The sequence below is a fragment of the Pan paniscus genome, chromosome 16 (genome assembly GCF_029289425.2).
Source record: "Pan paniscus chromosome 16, NHGRI_mPanPan1-v2.0_pri, whole genome shotgun sequence".
NCBI classification, from domain to species: Eukaryota; Metazoa; Chordata; class Mammalia; order Primates; family Hominidae; genus Pan; species Pan paniscus.
In genome coordinates, this window is record NC_073265.2 from 77,729,575 (window position 1) to 77,752,364 (window position 22,790).

At 48.1% G+C, this 22,790-nt stretch overlaps 1 protein-coding gene across 12 annotated transcripts in view; it reads right to left on the reverse strand.

The window, feature by feature from the left end:
* The window catches only part of NTRK3 (neurotrophic receptor tyrosine kinase 3), a 387,302-nt gene that overhangs the window by 308,317 nt on the left and 56,195 nt on the right, over positions 1–22,790 (reverse strand). For all 12 annotated transcript variants that reach the window (XM_034939369.3, XM_034939368.3, XM_034939371.3 and 9 more), the window contains 2 exons: positions 2,504–2,578; positions 1,404–1,475 (listed from right to left, as the gene is read on the reverse strand). In XM_034939369.3, coding sequence (XP_034795260.1) covers positions 1,404–1,475; positions 2,504–2,578 — 147 coding nt within the window. The remainder of the gene's footprint in view (positions 1–1,403; positions 1,476–2,503; positions 2,579–22,790) is intronic.

Consider the following 22,790-nt stretch of genomic DNA (forward strand, 5'->3'; position numbering starts at 1 on the left):
CTCTGGTCCCAGCTATGCCTCCAGCTGCAAAGAACACACATCAGGAGACTCTCACCACAGAGGCTACCCTGGGGCAAGGGGCAACAGTTAATTAGGCAGCTGAAAGGGAGGTCTCAGTCCCCTGGAGCTGATACACCTGGCCCTGAACAGTGGCCACAGAGCCTGTTCTTTCCAGAGAGAGAAAAGAAAGCTCTGCAGAAAGCAGAGGTGGCCATACTGATAAACAAATATTTATCAAGCACTCACTATGTGCTTGGGAAAACACAAAGAGCCTGGGGGTAAGGTCAGGATCCCCCAAAAAAGAAAAAACAACTCCTCCACGAGGATTCACTGTGATCTCTTCCCTTTCCCCACCTTCCCTACCCTCCACTTCCCACAGCTCCCCTGGATGTTCTGCCCCGGTGCATGCAATTTCTCTCCAGCCCAGCTGCCCTCCGTTACCAAATGCAAAGTGCTCAGTCAGTGAAACTTTTAAGTGGCCACAGGAAAGACTAGCCCAAAGCACACCACTTCTCCACTTTCTCCACAAAGGCAATAGACCCCTCCCCACCTGGTTCCTGCAGAGCCTCTGCTCTTTGGGAATATGCCCAATGGGTGTCCGAGATGGCCACTATCCTTGGAGTTGACCCAGACAACAAATACCCCTCTACAGGTGCAGCAGGTTGGCACTTCCCCTAATCACTCACCCCAGGCTTCCTTTCATGCCCACTTTCTCCCCAGGAAATGGCAGTCCTCATTAAATCCCAAAGTTTATCAGCCCAGAACTCGGCTTAGAGAGGAAGCATCAACTCTTGTGATTCTATCCCCACTAGGGAAAGGGGAGAGACAGGATGAAGGAGGCACAGACAGGAACCCCCACCCATAACCATTTGACCTCTAGCTTGTCCCAAACAAAGCTGTGTGACCTTACACAGGTGTTTCCACTTCTCTGAGCTTTTCCCCACTGAACCCAGATCTATTTAGACATAACACTGGCTATTGGCCATACTTTCTTTCTTCTTGCAACCCCCCCCTCCCAGTCCTAACACACATACACACTCTTATGGGCCTACTTATGGTCGCAGAAGTGTAGTATTCACATTACATATGAGTGGAATTCCCTATCATTTATGTTCCCATAAAATTGCAAGTTTCATCATGAAAGTGAACACACTTGGGTGTCAGGAGACTGACTCTCCCTCTCAGCCCCTGGTCCTAGATTTTTCCTTCTGACAGGAAACTTAGAGATCATCAAACCCAAAATAATCCTTTTAAGAGGCAAAATTGGAAGCCCAAGAAAGTTCAAAACCTTGCCCAAGAGCCCCTGGAGGCAAAAAGCCAGGTCTAGACCTCAGGTCTCCGGCTTCACTGCCCCAAGAGTACCTGCCATGTGCCCCCCATCCCTGCAGCCCAGCTCTACTCACATATAACGCAAATGGGGGTTCTTGGCAAAGGCTCTGGGCTGAATGCTCCGAAGTCCTGAGTTCTTGATGGTCCTAGACAGAGAGAAAAAGAGGATCAGCAGAGCTCGAGTGGCAGAGGGATATCTGCTCTGGGCTGAGGCTGGCAGGGGGTGAGGCTAAGGCTGGCCCTGCAGCCGCCCTGTGGATTATCTGCACCTCTTCATTGCCAGTTATCACAGGTGGCCTGCTGGGGTTGCTCAGCAGTGGAGGCACCTGGGCTCACACGCCCCAGGGCCCCGTGAGGCTGGGAGGTCAGGGGTCATACTGGCAGCTGCCCTCCACCCATCCTGGCCAGTAGGTAAGGACCAGGGCTTCTGCTGGTCCAGTAATGGCAGGGCTGCAGCCCTCTTTGTTCCTTGTCCCTCTCCCCACACCAGGTCCCCACGAGGCTGGGAGGTCAGGGGTCATACTGGCAGCTGCCCTCCACCCATCCTGGCCAGTAGGTAAGGACCAGGGCTTCTGCTGGTCCAGTAATGGCAGGGCTGCAGCCCTCTTTGTTCCTTGTCCCTCTCCCCACACCAGGTCCCCACGAGGCTGGGAGGTCAGGGGTCATACTGGCAGCTGCCCTCCACCCATCCTGGCCAGTAGGTAAGGACCAGGGCTTCTGCTGGTCCAGTAATGGCAGGGCTGCAGCCCTCTTTGTTCCTTGTCCCTCTCCCCACTCCAGGTCCCCACAGTCACTAGTACCGACATCCAAGGGTGGAGGTAGCTGGGAAATCTCATACTCCATGGGGCTCATCAGTCAAGCATAAGGGTAGGGAAAGGACACTCACCCAGCATGCCTGGGTTCTAGGCCTGCCTTGAAACCCTACCTTCAAGATGGGAATTCACACAACCCCCTTGCCTCTCTAGACTAGGGTGAAACAAAGGGGTGTGAAGAGATGGCCTTTGAAGCCTCTGGTGTCCCCTAAGTGCATATTGCCAACTCTACCAAAAGAAGACCTGGGGGAGAAAGCACGGATGGCAGCCTTGCTGTGCCCCTCACGCCACCCCAGAAGGCAGACCAGGTGGCATCCACCCCTTCCACAGGGAAAGGCCTCTCTGTGGCCGGGTGTACTCACAGCTTTTGAAGTCCGGTGTAGAGCTCCATGTCCACGGCGTTGAGCGTGTGAAGACTGCGCCAGTTCTCTATGTGTCTGCAGGGGAGGAGGAAAGGTAACGGTCAGCCAGAAGCAACAGAAATGGGGCTGGCTTTGGAGCCACAGAGACCTGGCTTTGATCCCCGATGAGCTAATTGATTGCCAGGCCTTTTGCCAAGTCACCAAATAAATCTGAGCCTCAGTTTCTTCCTCTGCGTGGTGGGGTTCACACCGTCTGCCTGATTGGGTTGTTGCAAGAATTAACTGGATTCATTGGTTCCAAGTTCCTGGCCCATGGATTGCATTGAATGTCTCCCCATTAGCTAGAAAAAGATGCTAAAGACGTGAAGTTCAATCTCCCTGCTTGCCTTCCTAACTCAGTTTTCCTCTGTTCCCCTTCTTTCTTTTTCCTATTCAGAATTTCCTAAGGACTGGCCTTTTTTTTCCCTTAGTTATTGCCCATAAAGACAATACAAATGACATGGCTTTAAAAAAGGACGGGGTGGCCGGCTGGCCAGCGGGCATAGCCAAGGAGGGACACACTCCTACTTCCAGCATCACCAGGGTCTAGACTCTGGAAGCCCCCTTTGGGTGACCCACAGCCCAATCCCTCCTGGAGCTCAAAAAACCAATGGCTTGATTTGGTGGAGCTGACTCCAGAGAGTGGGGGCCACCTAAGGATCCTGGAGCCACTAGGGTGTCATGGAAAGAATGGGAACCTGGCAGTGGAGGACACAAACCCTAGCTTCATCTGAGACTTCAGGACCCAGTGACTTTGAGCCAGTGCTTCCACCTCTCTGAGTCTCTCATGTCTTCATTTGTAAAAGAGGAGAGTTGCACTGGATCAGCAGTTTCTCCATTTTTCATCATGAAGGTCTCCTTTTAGAACTTTGCCCCAAGAGATCCCATGTTTAAGGAGGTTTATGTCTAGCAAGCACACTACATATATTAACTACTAATTAATTCATCTTCTTGGATTTATTAATCAGCGATATAAATCACTGTTAACCAGAGCTTTTTATCAACAGACACAAACCCGTGCTAACTCATCCACTGCATAAATTCCAGCCCAAAGCAAAGAAACTCAACATTCTGTCAGCATGAGAAGTCTTGTCATGGGTATGGATCTGATTTCTGGGTTTACTATTTTTGTATTGACCAAATGCCAGAAACAAACACCCCTCATTACCGCTTTTGGGGTCCCCAGGTTGAGGACCATTACACTATTAATTATCAAAGCCCTTTGCAGCTCTAAAGGTGTATGAATGTGCCCATTCATACACACCTGTGATCCCAAGACGCACCAAAGGATCTCGGGAAAAGGCCTTCCACTGCCCACCCCATCCTCCCAGGATTTTACTCTGATCAGTGGCCATGAATTCTAAGTACTTCACTCTTAGTGAAGAGTGCAGAGAGGTGACAGCTCATCCTGGGACAGAGCTAACCCAGGCACACTCTGTCCAGAAAAGTGACAGCCACCTTCCCCAGACGTCTCCTCCCCAGCACCACCACACCCGTAGCTCTGCCATCTGCCACCAACTCGAGTCAGAGCCAGCAAGGCAGCAGGACTATGACTGCCAGGGCCTCTGGAAGCATTTCAGAGCCACACGGTGACAAGGTATGCTGAGAACCTGTTTTGTACCACATTCTCTCAAAGTCCCTGCTGAGCAGCCAGAGACACTGGCATCTGCTGGGGACATGGACCAGGTGGCCAGGTTGGTGTTGGATTCCAATGCCAAAGTTCTCCCTGGAAGCCTTACAGCCCCAGGGCAGTTTGGGTGGTCTGGTCTCACCATGGCAGAGAACCTGGCAACATTTCAGATGAAAAGAAAGCGCCAGAGGAGTAGAACTATCTGTGCCACCAGGTCCCCCAGTGTATTCCCTGGGCTTTGTAAATTACCAAGTAGATCACCATGATTGTACAGAATACTTCTCATTCACAGGACTCCAGCTTCCTACAAGGATCTGCTCCCAACAAGCAACTTTGATCCAATTGTTTAAATCAGTGAAATCATTTTTCACAGCTCACATTAGAATTCCATAAATGTGTTGTTACGGTTGAGTTGTCAATCATTACCATGTCCTCAAGCCTTACCCTTCTCAGCCCTCATGTCCTTATGCCCACAAACTGACCCTTCCCTGACTTAGGCAAGCACTGAGATATGGCAGAGAAATGAATGAACTCCTTGCTGCAAAGAGTCCTCCGGTAAGTAGAATAATGGTCCCCACCTCCTCCGTTGAGTAGGTCTGAGTTTTCCTAAATCAGGGAATGGCATTTTTGTAGCCACAGTGCAACAGTGTGGGTAGCAGTCAGGGCTCTAAGGCAGTGGTCGTCAAGCTACAGCCCGCTGCCTGCTTTCCTGCAGCCCCAGAGCTAAAAATAGCATTTACATTTTTAAAAATCAAAAGAAGAATTATATTTTGTAACACATGAAAACTACATGAAATTCAAATTTCCATGTTCATACCCGTTCATTTACTGTCATCTATAGCTCTCTTCAAGCTACAATAACAGAGCTGAATAGTTGCTACAGAGGCCATATGGCCTGCAAAACCTGAAATATTTACTCTCTGGCCCTTTACAGAAAACAGTTGTCGACTCCTGCCCTAGGAGCTGAAGGTCAAAATGCATATCCTGGCCCCACCAGTACCCCTATCTATGTGACCCTGTCCAGGTTACTTCTCTGTCTGTGCCTCAGTTTTCTCATCTATTAAATGGGGATAATAAAATAACTGCCTCCTAAGAATGATGTGAAGATCAAAAGACTATGATAAAAAAGAAAACCCCTTTGCAGTGTGGGGCACATGTAAGTCCTCAGGCAGAGCTGGCTGTGCTGATTATTTTCCTCCTGTGCCTTACAGAAACTGAGCAGTCTTGTTCTCAGTTTTCAAGCTAAAAATGGCATCAGGCTTCTGCTGGAAGTTGTCATTTCTCAGCAATCATTGATAAAAACCCCATGTGGCAGAGTGTGGAGGGGTAGGAAACCTGTCATTCATGGCCTCCAGGAAAACTGTTCCAGCAGGAGTTTATACACAGGTTCAAGGAGTGCATAGATGCCACATCAGAGCAGGTTCCGAGGAAGAGCAAGAGGATGAAGATGAGGCCCTGACATTTCCGGATGGCATCAGCTGGGCACCTGCCAAGTTCTCCTATGACTCACCACTTGGTACCCAACCAGGAGGTCAGTGTTGTGACTCTGCCGGCTGGTGTGTGTGCTACTAGGGAGACCACCACTTTCAGTGAAAAAGGCAGGCTCTAGAAAATATTATATATATATATAGTAAAAGAGCAGGTTTGGTTTGCCTTTGTTAATGGTGAGTATCTCAACCCAGAACGATTACACGTGGCTTCTCCTTTTTTGTGATTTTCTGGGCTGTCCAGGTTGTTTTCATTGAGCATTTGTTTTGTCATTTGAAAATCAATCAATACTGCCTGCAATCCCAGCACTTTGCGAGGCTGAGGCGGGTGGACCATTCGTGGTCAGGAGTTCGAGACCAGCCTGGCCAACATGGGGTAAACCCTGTCTCTACTAAAAATACAAAAATTAGCCAAGTATGGTGGTGGGTGCCTGTAATCCCAGCTACTCAGGAGGCTGAGGCAGGAGAATCGCTTGAACCTGGGAGGCAGAGGCTGCAGTGAGCCGAGATCACACCACTGCACTCCAGTGTGGACAACACAATGAGACACTGTCTCAAAAAAAATAAAAAAGAAAAAATCAATACCTATTCACTTCTAGAGGCAGGCCAGGCACCTAAACCCTGTGGGGGCGGTGACTGGTTTCCCTGTTCCAGGACCACAGGCTGGACCAGCTCATCCCTGCCCAGACATCTTACAAACCCACTCCCGCTGTGGAGGAAAAGAATTTAGAGCAATGCCCAAGGGACTATGCAATTCTGCAGAGTGCATGGTGATGGCCCCCACAGGAACCTGCAGCTCTGCTCTCAATCTGGGTGTCCTGGTTCAATCAGAAACAGAGAGTAGAGGGAGGAGAAAGAGGGCAAAGGGGTGGCATATCAGGTGCCCACTCCTACTTTAAATAAATTACCTCCACTTTAGTCTCATAATACATTGGTTCTCAAAGGGAGGCGACTTTGCCCCCCAGCAGACATTTGACAATATCTGGACACATTCTTGATTGTCACAGCTAGGGAAAGAGAGTAACACTGGCCTACAGTGGGTAGAGATTAGAGATGTTGCTAAACATCCTGCAATGCACAGGACAGCCCCCACCACTAAGAATCATCAGCCCCAAAAGTCCACAGCACCAGGATTGAGAAATCCTGCTTTATTATATAAAGCTTCTGCCTAAGAGGGCTATTAAAGCAAGAGTCTCATGGCTTAAAACAACATCAATTTTGAAAATGACTGCTTTGCAGCAAACACTACCAGGCTTCAGGCCAATACAAAAAAGTCTACCTCTAGGTCACTGAGTCCAGGTGAGAGGAAAAAATGGGCAAGCCACAGCTCCCAGGACCCTCTCAAGTCACAGGCATTTCTTGAGAGGAAATGAGAGGTGTGTTGGCCTGCTGGACCGTGGCCCAAGCCAGGCTACACATTCCAGACGCAACAGTGGTCTCTTCTCACCATCTCTGGCTGGAACCCACTGGCCAAGAGCCTTTTCTCTCCACTGAAAGTTCCTCTCCTGGATTTCTCATGCCTCTTCATTCCATAGAAATGTGAAATGCTCCATTCAGAAAATCAGCTCAATGCCCTGCTCCTACCCTCTCACCACTGCCCTTCCATTCCACAGAGCCACTACTCTGCCAAGAGCTAGTTGGGCACCACTTTTCCAGATGGAGGGAGACAGTGGGGCATAATACATGATGACATTGACCTCCAGAGTCAGAGTCGGGCTTAGGGCAGGAACTCAAAAACCTCAGTGATGTCAAGGTAGAACCCTGGGATCAAGATCTCATGATGCTGCCAGGTGGGCTTAGAAGGGAAATGGAGTCAGGGAATGGCCATGCAGAGTCTCTTTGGCAATTCTAAAAAATCAGTCTGAAACATACCCACTCTTAGTGACTCATAACAGCAACACCAGGTCCCAGAGACCTAGGACCACAGATAGCTGCTTCATAGCCATTTTTATAATGGGACATGGCATAAATTAAATATTAATTGATACATTCATGGGGACTACAAACATTCTTTGTGCTAGAATAAATTAGATTGTAATTCCTTTTTTTTTTTCTTTTTTTTTGAGATGGAGTTTCACTCTTGCCGCCCAGGCTGGAGTGCAATGGCTCACTGCAACCTCTGCAGTGGGGTGCAATGGCTCACTGGAACCTCTGCCTCCCAGGTTCAAGCAATTCTCCTGCCTTAGCCTCCCGAGTAGCTGGGATTACAGGCATGTGCCACCACACCCAGCTAATTTTCTATTTTTAGTAGAGACAGGGTTTCACCATGTTGGCCAGGCTGGTCTCAAACTCCTTACCTCAGGTGATCCACCTGCCTCGGCCTCCCAAAGTGCTGGGATTACAGGCGTGAGCCACCATTGCCAACCAGATGGTACTTTTGTACCCCAGTTTTCTCTTCTTCCTTCTGTTTTGCTTGGGCCAGTAGATAAACGAATTGGCAATCTCCAAGCATTCCAAAATTGGATGGTACAGAATGTGTGGTCCATATTTTAATTAAAAATATGTCATGTGGATATGTTTAAGAGTTGTTTCTACCTTCAATATTTAATGTTTCATGTTTACTCCTCTCCTATGCAGAAAACTGTAGAACACAAAGACGCCCACCACCATCTAACCCCAGAGGACTAAGGTGATTGAGGAAGTCAACAGGGACAAGGCACCCTTTACCTGGCAGAACTTCCCTGGGCACTTGGCAAGACAGGAACTCGGTCGGTGGGACTTAGGAACATCCTTCCTTTCTCGACAGGTAGCAGGCCCAGTATTGCCTCATTTTTCTAAGCTTTTCCCGCTCCTCTCTGGCTGTCAGATTGCTGTTATCTTCACTGTGACTTCTCACTGCTATTAATGAGCTCTTCTTCATAACCAAATTTTCCAGACAACTAAATTTAAATGCAAAACCCTTTGCATTTTCAACTTCCCTGCTGGATGTTTCTTTTTTCCACCTAAATGCATTACACACATCCTTGCCTTTTTAAACAGAGTAGACAGATCATGATTTACATTTTCTTGATGACCTTACATCAATACGACCAGCCTAATGAGTCTGCCAGGCTGTAGCACAGCAAAACCCTCAGAAGCTCTTGATGGATGCAGAATTTGTAGCCCTACTACAAATGGCCCTACCCTGATATGACTTCCTATTCCAATGGTTATCGCATCCATTTTAACTATTTTCTGGCTCTTTCTTTGATATTAGGCTGCAGGCCATCACCTCTTAAGCTGTCCCCAGGGCCCCTCCTCCCTCCCAAATGTGCTGTGCCCAGTATCCTCTGCAGCCTCTTGGAGCCCAATAGGTAAGAGCTGGCACCTGGAATTAGGCTGACCTGGAGATGACACGCTAGCACCGGAAGCCAGATGCCTTCAGGCCAGTTACTAGAGCTTCTCCAGCCGTCAGATTTTCCATAGCAAAACTAGTTGTGGTAAGGGTTAGAGAAGGTAATGCCTAAGTCCTCAATTCACTGTGGATGCATGGCACTAGTGGAATAAATAGCTGATTCCATTTGTATTGTTAGAAATGCATGTAAAGTAAGCGTAAATAGGATCTAAGGGAATATGAAAACATTCACACACACATACATGCACATGCATACAGATAGGGAGATATTTGCCCTTGTTTTCATATGACTTTGTTTTGCTCCCCCTTTTGGATAACTGAAGTTGCCAGTTAAGTGAAGCTTTCCTGGAGGTGCAGTCACAATTCACATTTACATGGCGGTACCTAAGTGTACGACACTAACATTATGTTCAGAATACTGGCAGGAGGCAGCTGAAGCTGATGTTTCCCGTGTGTGTGTGTGTGTGTGTGTGTGTGTGGGTGTGTGTGTGTGTGTGTCTTGACACAGAGCCTCACTGTCACCCAGGCTGGAGTGCAGTGATCTCAGCTCACTGCAAACTCTGCCTCCCAGGTTCAAGCAATTCTCGTGCCTCAGCCTACCGAGTAGCTGGGACTATAGGCATGTGTCACCACGCCTGGCTGATTTTTGTATTTTTAGTAGAGACAGGGTTATACCATGTTGGCCAGGCTGGTTGCGAAATCCTGGCCTCAAGCAATCAGCCTGCCTAGGCCTCCGGATGTTTTTTATATGTGAGTACTCTACTCCTCCAACACAAAATTCAAAAGCTTCAAAAACAAGACTGCATACAGGTGTCCCTTCTCTCCAGCTAGTGCCTGCAGAAGCTAGTCTGGAATTCCATTTCCTAACAAGTCGGCATTGGAGCACACACATGCATGAATGCACGTGTGCACACACACGCACAATGTGCCGCGCTTTTGACTCCGAAGCCTTGTAGGGCAATGAGGAAATTGATTTGTTATCCAGGCGTATTATGTCTAGTGATCCAGACAGCAGCATTAGCTTTCAATTATCTGATATGTTTAGCATCATAAACAAACCGTCTGCAGCAACAGCTCCATGGTGCTAAGGCATCACGGGGGCTGGGAAGGAGCGCATCGGATCACGCTAGCCAAGTCACCTGGCTCTCCCTCCCTTGACAGCTGTTGTGGGGGACAGTGTGCTAGATGCCTGGGGAGCCAGACCTGAGAGCCCCAGGCAGCCAGGGGTTGGGACGGCTTGTGCCGGTGACCCCAGCATGCCAGCACATTAGCACACAAGCCTACAAGCAGCTGTGTGCCAAGGACCACGGTGAACCAGCCCCGCATCTGGGGCCACCCCTGGGACCACAGAAAGGAACATTCAGATCATGCAGCGAACAGATGGGAGACGACAGCATCTGTGCTGGCTTCCTGATCAATTCCAAAGTATTGTGCCAGGAATGAAGAACGTTTGTGCACACACCTGTGTTCTGCAGGTGCAAAGATGCTGTGTCTCCTAACAGGAAAAGATCAAGGGCACATCTTCACTGCTACCCCACTAAGAAAAGGGCTAACTCCCAGGAGCGAGATTTCATCTGGGAGCCAGCCAGTTCACTGGGGAGTCCAGGCCATTGTGGCTGAACCCCAGCCTGTGGCCTCCTATCCTACCCCTCCCCAGCCTATCTGCTTCTATTTTTACTGCTGCTGCCTGGGCTGGCACAGGATGGCAACCCCAGCTTGCCTACACATCAGTGCTCCTGGTAACCACCACCTATTCTAACCTGGAGAACAAGCATCCCCTCCTACCTGGCCTCCCTGCTTTCCCTCTTCAACAATCTACGTTATTGCAACCACTCTCTCCTGCCTAAAACCCTCCAATGGCTTCCTTTGGCTATGACAATAAAATCCAATGATGTCCAGACATCACTGGGAAGCCACCCTCAAGGTCCTGCACAAGCTGGCCACCAGATGCCTCCAGGGCTCCTTCTCTGAACACACTCCCCTTGTTTTGTGGGCTCCAGTCACACTGTCCTGCCTCTGGTCTTTAAATATGCCAAGCTTATTCCCAACTGGACCTCCTACGTGAAACACTCATCCCTGGCTTCTTTCAATCCCTCAGATCTCCACTCAAAAATCACCTTCTCAGAGAAGCCTGCCCTGACCCCACTGTGTTAGCAGCCCCTGCATTTCCCCTCCAGTTGCTCTCTGGCACAAACTCCTGTTTATGTCCTTCACAGCCCTTAATAACCATCTGTAATTGTCTTATTAGATTATTTGATTATGTGTTTGTCATCAGTGTCTCTACATTAGAACCATAATGCATGAGAACAGAGATCATATCTGTCTTACTCACCATTTACTCACCCCCAGAATCTTAAATTGGGGCACTACCCCTGAGTAAGTATATACCTGGAAAGCCATCCAGGGCGGTACTACGTAGCCACCCAGCTGCCCCACCTCACTGCCAGAGGATCTCCACCCTCAGTACCTGTACGGCCCTCACCCTGGCCCCCTGAGCAGCCCAGGGCCCTGGTCTGACCCTACAGGCACCCTGAACTTGATCTCTGGGGAGAGCTGTGGCCCCGAGCACACCACTGAACATCCCACCCAGGGACAGGCATGCTGGAGGCACAACTGCAGGGCACAGCAGCAAGAGGAAGGTGATCTCAGAGGTCTCAAGGGCCCCATATCCAGAGCTCCCTCCCAGGCCCAGGTCTCAGCTTGATGTCCACTGTCAGGGTCAGCAGTGGGGAAGTAGGAGGGCCCCACACACCAAACGAAGAGGAAGCAGAAATGTCCTTGGCACTCAGGCACATCTTTTCCACCTTTCCTGTCCCTACATGACTATGGCCTTCAACAAAGCATGAGTTTTCTAAGGGCAAAGCCAGGAGGCTGTGGTTGCAGTGTTATGCAAATAGTGACCACTAGGCGAATAAATGAACGAATCCCCAAAGGGATCAATGTCAGACCTTAACCATTTAGCTATCAGCTTCCCATGTGGACTTTCTACCCGGCCTCAACCTTTCCCATCTTCTCAGGAACACATTCATTTTTTCTCTTCCTCTTCTCTACCCTCAACTATCTCTCTGCTATATTTTTCCATCAACATATAAACATGTTTTAGGAAAGCTCAACTACAAAAAGAAAAAAAACCTCCTTGACTCCATGTCCTCCTCCAGCTACCAACTCATGTGTCTATGCCTGTTTATGGCAAATGGTTTAAAAGAATCGTCTACACCTGCAGGCCCTTCTTCCTCGCCTCCCTTTGATTCTCCATCCTAGTTTGTCTTCGATCCCACTACTCTACTGAAACTGCACTGTCAAGGTCACCAGCGATTTTTATGTTTGCAAATCCAATCGACTCTTCTCTGTCACCCATTATTCAATCTCTGGGTAGCATTTTACCCTGTTAACCACTCTTTCTTCCTTGAAACATTCTTTCCTCTCTGGCTTCCTTGACTACACTCTCTCCTGGGTTTCTTTCTACTCTCTGGATATTCTTTCTTAGGCTCCTTTGCTGATGTTGTATTCTTTGCCTGATCCTTAAATGTTGGAGTCTCCCAGGGAGGCTGGGGCTCCTCTATTCACTTCCTCTCTCATGTGCCAAGGTGATCTCCCCCAAGTGCTCTGCTCTGAGTGCCATCCTTGTGCTGATAGCACTCAAATGTGCATCTCTGGCAGAACTTTCCCTGAGCTCCAGTTGTTTAGCTGACATCTTAGCAGATCCAATACCAGCCCCTGCTTTCCTCCCAGTGAGCTGTCTCCATATCAATAAATGACACTGGTATCATGGAGTTGTCCCAGACAAACCCTGTCATTGATTCTACCTTCAACTCTATCTACTTCTTGCCACATCCACTATTATCACCTGCGTCCAGGCCACCATCACCTTTCACAAAGACCCCTGCCTCCAAAACATGACTATTGTTTCCACTGCGGCCCAATTAAAATCTGTCCTCCACACAGAAACCCCAATGAATTAGTTGGAATATAAATTTAATCATGCCCTCCACCAAAACAAACAAAAAACCTCTAGTGGCTTCTCCTGCACTTGGACTTGGGGGAAAATTCTGATTCCACCATGACCAGCAGGATCCTTCCTCATGTAACATATGCCATTCCCTCCTCAGCTGAAACCTCCCTCTCTCTTCATTCACTTGATTCAGCCTCACTGGTCTCCTCTCAGGACCTTCGCATTTATTTTTCCCTCGGCCAAGACAGCAGCTTCAGGATTCTTTCGAAATGTCACTTCTCCAGAGAAGCCTTCCCTGACCAACCTAGCTAGGGTCATTCTCTGAACCTTCCTCTAGATCAATAGTGCTCATGCTCAAGTCAGGGGCAGACTGTGCCCCCCAGGCTTGGGTTGTCTGAAGACATCAGTTTTGATTGTCTCTATTGGGGCGGTGCCACTGGTGTCTAGCGGGGTGAGGCCAGAGATGTTATTAATCTCCTACAATGCACAAGACAGCCCCCACCCCCAACAGAGAATTATCCATTCTAAAATATCAGTAGCGCTAAGGTTGAGAAATGATGCTCTAGATAACTCATTTATTGTCACTTACCAAAACCTCTGATTATGTCACCTATGTGTTCACTTGTTTATTGTGTCTCTCTCCTAATGCATTGCAGGCTCCCTGAAGGCAGGCAACCTGTCTTATTCACTATTGTATCTGCAGCACTCATCCAAGTTCCCGGTACATAGCAGAAATTTTAAATAAACAAATTAATAAATGACTGTCCCTCCTCAGAACCCTGTGACCTCTCAACAAGTCATGAAAAATCTGTGGTTACCAAGGTCTTGATGGGGACAGCACTTTTTCCAACCACTTGAAGAGTCTAAAGTATAAAGGAACAAGTTGTGCCCATGGGATTGGGGTCAGAGGGGTGGAACCCCTGTAGCCCCTTGGAGAAAGTCTCCTCCTGTCTACAAATGAGAATCAAATCATGTTGATTTTAAGACCTCTGATCCTTACTAGGCATCTTAGCTTTGAACCAGGGGAGAAAATGGAGGCCTTTGATCAAGAGTAAAAACAGCCTCGGGCAGGGAGACAGACATTGATTTTGACCCTTACTCCCCAAGGGGTCTTGGGGGGAAAAGCCTGAGTGAGAAGGAGTTTGGTCCAGGCCTGAGCAGCTGGCTTGAAAGTAATCCAATAGTGCGAGCTCTGTGCCTAAAATCAGCTGGCCCCAGGGGTTCTGAGAATGCTGCCCTTTGGGCGGCCAATTTCCTTAGGAAAATATGAAATGGCCAGGCCACCCTTTACTGAATTATAAAGCACTTATCACTTCTTTAATAACTACCCGCATGGAGGACTTAATTCACTCAATATGGAAGTTATAAAGGCGAATTGGTAAGTGAGCATTAAGCTCAAGTGCATTGCATAAAGACTTATGAGGGCAATATTTTCGCCCATTAAAAGGGTAGATTTTCTCACTGCAACTCTGCCTCAGAGTTAATGCAGAAAAGTCGCTCCAAAGCTTGGGGCATTTTCATTGTTAGAGGGTAAGTTCAGGTCACTAGGAGGAAAGGGAGTCCTTGACTTTGCAGGAATAATTATCCCAGAACCTGAGGGTGTCAGTGTGATTAGTCAAGGTAAGCATCAGAAAGACAAGATCACATTTGTGATGCCTGGCCCTCTCCTTCGTGCACAGCAAGCCGGGATGCGACCGAGCCACAGTGAAGAAGAGCGAAGTCACAGGATGAAGAAGGAAGGGTGGGCTGGGATGGGGGCTGCAGAAGAATGTGGAGCAGGGGCTGCAGGAGGGAGGCAGGCCCCAGGGCCAGCTCCTGTAAGACCTGAGCACTGAGAGGAACACCTACTTACATCTGGGGCCTGAAAGGGAGGAAATGATATTCACCCTTGTTATCTGTAAGGAAACCAGCTCTGGAATTTCTGAAGGTTCCAGAGGGCTCCATTTAAGGAGCTGGAGCAGTAGCCTTCCTCACCCAAGTGAAGGAAATGCAGGTTTCTCTCTTGTTCGCTTTTCTCTCCCTTACTTCATCATTGCCACCCAATTCCTTTCCTCCAGCAATAAACCGTCTGTTCTCTTCCTCATATACTCACCCTCTGGGAAGGCATCTCTCCATTCACACGACTTCAATTACTGCCTAATTAGAGATTGATTCTAGTTCTACAGCTCTACCTTTGATGCCTAACCTGTCTCCTGTCCTGAAGTTCTTGTTATCACAATATGCATTCCCCTGAACTCTAAAGAGCAAATGTGGACAGAATGGCTCACTCTTCCCACCTGAACTTTCCCAAACTACCTTCACTGAGTACTCCTGACTTGAAACATGGCAGCAGAGATGGTCAGTCAATTTTAACTTATGTACAATACCAGTGGGTTGGCAAGAGCTAACAGAGTGCTGTGATTAGAAGAGGTCTATGGTTGAGCAGGACAAAAAAAAAAAAAAAAAAAAAACCTCTGTGATTGATTAGTGATGTCTGCCCTGGGCACAGTACATGGAAGGACCATGAAAGTATCATCCATTGACCACATCTACTCAAAAGGCTCTGTGAGGTCTTTTCTTTCTCAGATTCAAGTCCCATCAGTCCCTCCTTCCTGATATTGCAAGTAACTTCCCTTGTCTTTTTATTTCTACAGCTTCTATCTTACACAGCCTCATGCCCAGAAGGATAGGAGGACCTCTTAGCAACCCTTTCAGCTTTCATTCTTTGAGTGCTAACTTGTTCTAGGCTCCATTTTTTACAAAGATGACATCGATCATGTCCCCTACAGGCCCAAGACATCCCAATGGCTATCAAACGCCTCACACCAAACCAAACTTCTATTAGGAAGCCTTAAGCCTGCAGGAAATCTGAAACTGAGGAGAAGGGACTATAAACAGAGCTACAGACCCTTTGAGGACAGAAGCAACTTTTTCTCTGTTTCCCGTGTCCAAACCATTGCACTACTGAGATGCTTTCCTGAGGCTTGAATCCAGCTGGAAGCTGAGAGGAAAGGGGATTGCTAATGGGACCTGTGTAAATGGCTTTTGTGACTCTCATTCTTCTTGTCCCCATGTGTCCTCATCTTTTTCTCAAAGAAAATAAAACATCAAGCTACTCCAGGGAGGTGTGCTTACTTCCACAGAGAAATCCACCTGCCAGGCATCATCATGCCGTCTCCCCTCTGGTTCTTCCCTGTACTATTTTTGGAAGCGGTTTGGTATAATGAAAAAAAATAACAGCTTTGGGGTCAGCACTGGGCTTCACTTTCCAGTCTGTCACTGACAAGCTAGGTGATCTCCCATGGCCTCAGTTTCCTTACCTGTAAAATAGAGATAATGATGCTGAACTCACGGAGGCATCATAACAATGAACTAAAATAGTGTTTGTAAAAAGCCCTAGCACATTCCCTGAAATATGCTAGGGCTCAAAGAATGTTTATTTTCCTCTTCAAAAAGAAAAGCAATCCTTGGGTTGGGCAGGAATTGAGGTCAGGATCTGGGGCCACCATGGCAGGGAGGGTAACCCTACTTGTAGCTTCAGTGGCTGAGGCTGTGACAGACGTGTAGTGTGAGACTCTTCCCAGCCACCCCCTTCCCATCCTTACCCACTGCTTCCTCATCCTCTCATAACCCAGCCTGAACTTTACAAGTCAGCCAAACAAAGCCCTGGCTGCCCAGATATGGTTCCCTCCAGTATCCTCTGAGCCATGGTGCCTCTCCCTGCCCACCTCTGGGTACTCAGAATGTCAGTGGAGCTGAATGTCTCCTCCTGGGGTTCCAATGTGCCACATCTTCCTCTCCCCTAAGCTTTTAACAAACCATCGCCACCCAGTCACAGTCACTCAGTGATCCCAGCCTCACCCTCTAATTCCTGGGAAATTTTTCTAGGTGGCTGCTGATGTATGTATGTAATCCTGTCACCTGTGTGTCTAGGCATTATCTGCCTGGCTTCCCTTGTGAGAGCATAAATTCCTTGACAACAAAGTCTGCTGCATTCTATTTATTTTGTTCACCCTCCTCGTGCCCCATGCTCAGTTCTGCGCTCAGTAAGCATTCAGACCTTGCAGAAATTCCCAGAAGCTTCTCCTTGAAGCTGGGACCAGGTGGGCTCCAACCTGCAGTGGGAAAGAGCTGTCAAAGTAGCCAGGGACAGGGCTGAGGTCCAATGCCAAGGGCCCAAGAAGCACAAAACAGAGAGCTGAGGAGAGATGCTGACTGACACACACTGCTCAGAGTCTCATCCTGCACAACTCAGCCAGGATGTCCTCGCCTTTGGAGAGCCTTCCTTGGCCCCCTGTTTCTCAGTCACAAATTTCTCTGCTGTGCTGTCCATCATGGAACTAGGGCTGATATTTGAGACAAGTAACACTTCATAGAGCGCAAACTCAGGACCAAATGGACATCACATCCTAAGCCAGGCACTGATCCTTAGTTCCTGGATCCAGGGACAGGGTGGGGTGGGGAGAAGGAGGTATCAGGCTGGAATGGCTGGTAGACTGGAATATTGGGCATCATCACTTGGGGGGCTCAGGGAGCAAATATTTACCCTTTACTATGGAAGTAGTTCACTACTTTCACAACTTCCAGGCTTTAACTGATGTGAGCTGGTGAGAGTCCACTCCAAACAGAGCCTGTACCTCTCCCAGGACACTCATCATGTCATCCTGTATTCTTTGACAAGCCTATCTCCTCCACAAGACTCCCTGATCCTTGGGGCAGGGACTATGTCTTTTATCTCTGCATCCCTGGTGCCAAATGGGGCTCCTGGCTCCTAAAAAGCCCTAGTAAATGTTGCATGGATGCAGCAGGAGTTCTCCTTCCCAGAGCTGTCAGCTTCACCCTTGGGCAAGAACATTTAATATCCTGAAAGGAATTGTCCAAATTAGTGAAGGGAGGCCCAAGGCACCATCCCAGGAGTCCCATGGTGGGGCAGGACAGGGGAATGCAACAAAGATTCTAACCACCCCTCTTCTAGGGGGCCTGGTGGAGCACATCTCCTGGGACTGACCTTCTGCGCTGCACAAAGTGGAAACCTCAAGGTCAAAGTGGTGTCTGTGCCCTTAACTCCAGCACCGGGGAAAGTGTCTGGGGAGACCCAGTCTTTGGCCCTCACCTCTGCAAGCATTCCTCCTCTCTAGGCCAGTAGCAGCAGAGTTTACTCAAAGATCCCAGGGGCTTGGGAATGTAGAACCTCACAGCTGGCTCCTGAAATGGAGTTCAGCAGGACAGCCTGGGCCACCACTTCCAAGAAAGGAAGTGGTGCTGGTGCCCACTGAGTAAAGAGAAGGAAAAACCTACAGGTGGGAGAGGGGAGTCAGAGCCAGAACACACCAGGATTCTCAGGTCCAACCCCAATCAGCTCTCTTCTCACACTATGCACAAGAAAGCAGCACAGCCCATGGCAGTCCAGATAGTGGGTGACCGTGAATAAATTGGGAGCATGATTGAGCCCAGGCTCTGAGCCTCTGGCTACAGAGCTCACTCATGTCCCCCTGCATTCACCACGAAGAAGGACTCAATGGCCAGAAGCCACTCATCAGTCCCCACCTGCCCAGACTGGCCGCCAACCTAGAGCATCTTTACTCAGTGGGTTCAACTTCTCCCAAGCCTAGGTCAGGCTGATTTATCCAGGCCTAATCCCAACAGCAGGTATGGCCTGGAACTCCACTTCATTTATTTATAAGCACCTACTATGTGCCAGCTCCCTCTGCCTGGCATCTGGTGTTCCTGGAGAGATTTCCCCTCCTGCACCACTGATATGGTTTGGCTGTGCCCCCACCCAAATCTCATCTTGAGTTATAGTTCCCATAATCCCCACGTGTCATGGAAGGGACCCTGTGGGAGGTAACTGAATCATGGGGCAATTACCTTCATGCTGTTCTCGTGATAATGGGTGAGTTCTCACAAGATCTGATGGTTTTATAAGGGGCTCTTCCCTCTTTGCTCAGCACTTCTCCTTCCTGCCACCATGTGAAGAAGGATGTTTTTGCTTCCCCTTCTGCCATGACTGTAAGTTTCCTGAAGCCTCCCCAGCCATGTGGAACTGTGAGTCAATTAAACCTCTTTCCTTTATAAATTACCCAGTCTCAGGCAGTTCTTTATAGCAGTGGGAGAACAGACTAATACAACCACCAAGCTGCAGCCCTCCCTCCAAGCCTACTGGAAGCGCCTTAGCAATATGACAGGGTCTCTATCACAGGCTCTGATTGCCACTTCAATGAGATGCTGAAAAGCTGGGACAGGAGCTCTGCCCAAATCCCAGCTGCTCAGCTAGGCTCTAACAATGCAGCGAGCACACCATCATCTTTCCTTTTCCTGGCAGAGGGACTCAAGTCCTGCTCACACTTTCTCATCAGCATCTTGCTAATGGCTCATGGACCAATCTCAAACCATGTAGATCCCTGTCTACCCCGCATTATTAATTTTCGGTTAACAACAGGAGTGCTTCCCAGATCCACCACATTAGGCGCCACGGTCAGCCAGACCAGTCCCAATCAGACTCAAGCCCTGATATCTTACCCACCATGATATGTTGGAATGGGAGTGCTGGCTAGACTCTGGGGACCAGCCCAGCAGCTGGTTAGTTTCCCTTTGACCTGAGCCCACCTATTGATAGTTTTCTTCCTTTTCCTCACCAGCATGCCATTGGTAATTCAAAATGACTAAAAGCTGCATTTACAAGTGTGCAGACACCTACCACCCATGGGTCTCATGGGTGTTGTCCCTCGGTTCTAAGGGTGTGTGAAGCCACCATATCATGTGCAATTCAAGAATTCAAAACCTAGGCCAGCACAGGACTTACATCTGAATTCTACAATGGTAATAAACTTCACAGTAGTCTTCAGCTCAGACTCTCAAGGAATCTGTGTGACAACAAACCCTCTCCTCTTGCACACCTCGTACATGCTACAGGAGTGCAGAGAGGTTAAGGTGCAAATGATCCCTGAGGAAAACACTCCCAATTCACGCCATCTGGACACAAAGGCCATTCCTCCCAGCAGAGAAGGTTGAGTCTCTGCTGTTCCCTGTACTTAAACCTGTGAGGTGCTAGCCCTGCCTGCAGATGTCTTGGGGTCCGAATACTTCAGAACACAGGGCTAGGCCACCATGATGTTGGGCTTTTTCTTAATGGAAACTGCCTGTTTGCCAAGAAGCCCCTGTCCACTGGGTCTGCTCATAAGGGGTTCTTTTCACACCCCTGGAATAAATGCTTGCATAGGGCATACAGAGCTCTTCTTACTGATAACAGCTTTATAAAATACATTTGAATGATGTTCCAAGTCACTCTGTCTTCTATTTCCTCCCTCATTTCTTTGTCATAGATGGTGCCCTTCCAGCAGGTCTGGATTCCTAAAAAAAAAAAAAAGACTACATCAAGGCCTAAATGTGAAGATCTATTTTCCTCTGAAGAAGGTCAGGGTTCCACAGATTAGGACCCCCAAACAGCTGTTAATAACCATTCTCCAGCTGACTACTGCTGGCCAAAACCTGCAGGAGCCTTCCTCCTGGTCTTCGTTTCTTGCCTTCCAGGTCTTCTCCTAGCTAATCCAATCCTAAGTGGGGAGGCACGAGGGGCTTCTTTCTCCACCAGCCTATATCTCAGCAGCCTTGCTCAGGCTCTTTCAACTTCACTTCCGTTCGACATCTCCCCCACTTCACTGACTTTCTCTCCTGGCCTTTCCCTTCAATCATTCATCTCCACATTTGGGAGACAGGGCTCCTCTCCCAGCCAGCTGCTCGGTGCAGTGTGAAGTCATAGTTGGCAGCAACAGGCAGAATGCCCCATTCTCTAAAGCAGAAACCTCAAAGAACCCAAAAAGTGAGTCAGTGTTTCCGAAAGCTGTCCCGTGCTCAGCTGTGTGCTCCGGACAGTCATTTGGGGGAGTTATGGAGATACAGATGCCCTTTTGACTAAGCGACCCATTCATGTCCATCTTCAGGGTGTGGCCAGTTGGGCCCCAGACCTGTTCCTGTCCTAGGATTCCTCAGAGGCTGCCTGCAAGTTTCCATTCAAGCCCATCTCCTCACCATGACCTGTGCAGCTGCACAGAGTGCTGTCCTGGAGAGAACGATGTTGCCAAGGACAGCATCCACACCTGTGTGTCCAAAGGCTGAGTGTGACCCATGAGTCTTGTTTCCCACAAACGTGAGATCCCAGAACTAACAAGACCAAAGACCAGAAGATAAAGAAGGAAAACTAGCATTGCTGATTCCCTAGGAAGTAAAACGCCACTGGCTAGCAGGAGAATCTGGTTGGGCAGAGGCTGGATGAGACACTGCAAATCTTGCCAAGCAAACACTCTGTGTGTCCCACTGATGTCCCTCAGACCTTCCCACTTTTTGACGCTAGCTGGCTCCCAGTGGCCAGCACCTGCTTCTCTCTTCCTGAGAGCTTTCTCTGGGGTGGGCCAAGTGTCTGCAGGGCTTAATACCCCAGGAGCAGCCCTCCTAGCAATGATGGTGGACAAATATCCCAGATCCAGTTTCCCACAGTGATTGCTAGCTCGGTACACACTCTTCCTGACTTCCCATCTCAGTTCCCCATTCCCCTACCTAGAAGTCCTGAGATTACTTCCCAAATAAATTACTTGCCCTTGAATATTTCTCTCAGGGTCTGCTTCTAGGGATTCCCAAACTAAGACAGCTTTTTGTCTACCAGCTGCTACACATGGGAACCCATGTATGTCTTTCCAGCTCTGTCTCCTACCGCATGACTCAGACTCCAATAATCCACTTAAAAGAATAAAGAGTTGCACTGTTTGAACTTTTACTGTGTGTCAGTCTCTGCATTTACCCCCCTAATCTCATTTCAATCCCATAACCACCCTAATGAACAGGTTTTATCATTCTTGTTTATAAATGAAAGGCACCAAGAGGTTGAGTGACCTTCTCAAACCTCACACAGCTAAAAGAGGTTGATTATTGGGTATGGATATACAGTTAGATGGAAGAAATAAGACCTAATGTTCAATACATCAGTAGGGTGACTATAGTTCACATTAATCTATTGTACATTTCCAAATAGCTAGAAGAAAGTAATTCAAATGTTCCTAGAATAAAGAAAAGATAAATATTTAAGGTGATGGCTATCCCAATAACCCTGATTTGATCTTTACACATTATACGAATGTATTAGATTATCACATGTACCCCAAAATATGTATGTCTATTATGTATCAATAAAAATAATTTTTTTAAAAAAAAGCAAAGATAATTTTTTTAAATTTTACTTTAAGTTCAGGGATACATGTGCAGAATGTGCAGGTTTGTTACACAGGTATACATATGCCATGGTGGTTTGCTGCACCTATCAACCCGTCATCTACATTTTAAGCCTCACATGCATTAGGTATTTGTCCTAACACTCTCCCTCCCCTTTCTCCCCACCTGCCAACAGGCCCCGGTGTGTGATGTTCCTCTCCTTGTGTCCGTGTGTTCTCATTGTTCAACTCCCACTTATGAGTGAGAACATGTGGTGTTTGGTTTTCTGTTCTTGTGTTAGTCAAGCAAAGGTAATTTTTTAAGTGAAGTCCAGATACAAACTCTCTCCTCCATTGGATTCCGCAGCAGTTGCTCTTAATCCCAACAATCTAATGCCTTTCAGGCACCAGTTCTCGCCAGTCTTGGGATTTCTCTCCTTCTGGCATACTCTCTCCCCTATTACCTTCTAACTTGAAAAATTAAAAAAAAAAAAAAGTCTTGCCTATTTCACAGAGTTCTTGAGATGATTCAATAAGCCACTGTCTATAACAAAAACCACAATTAACGATAACACATTATAGAAATGTAGGGAAGCCAGATTTTGATCACTTCTACTCCTACGATCAGCCATTTCTAATGCTGCTCACTCTACAAACTCTTCCTTT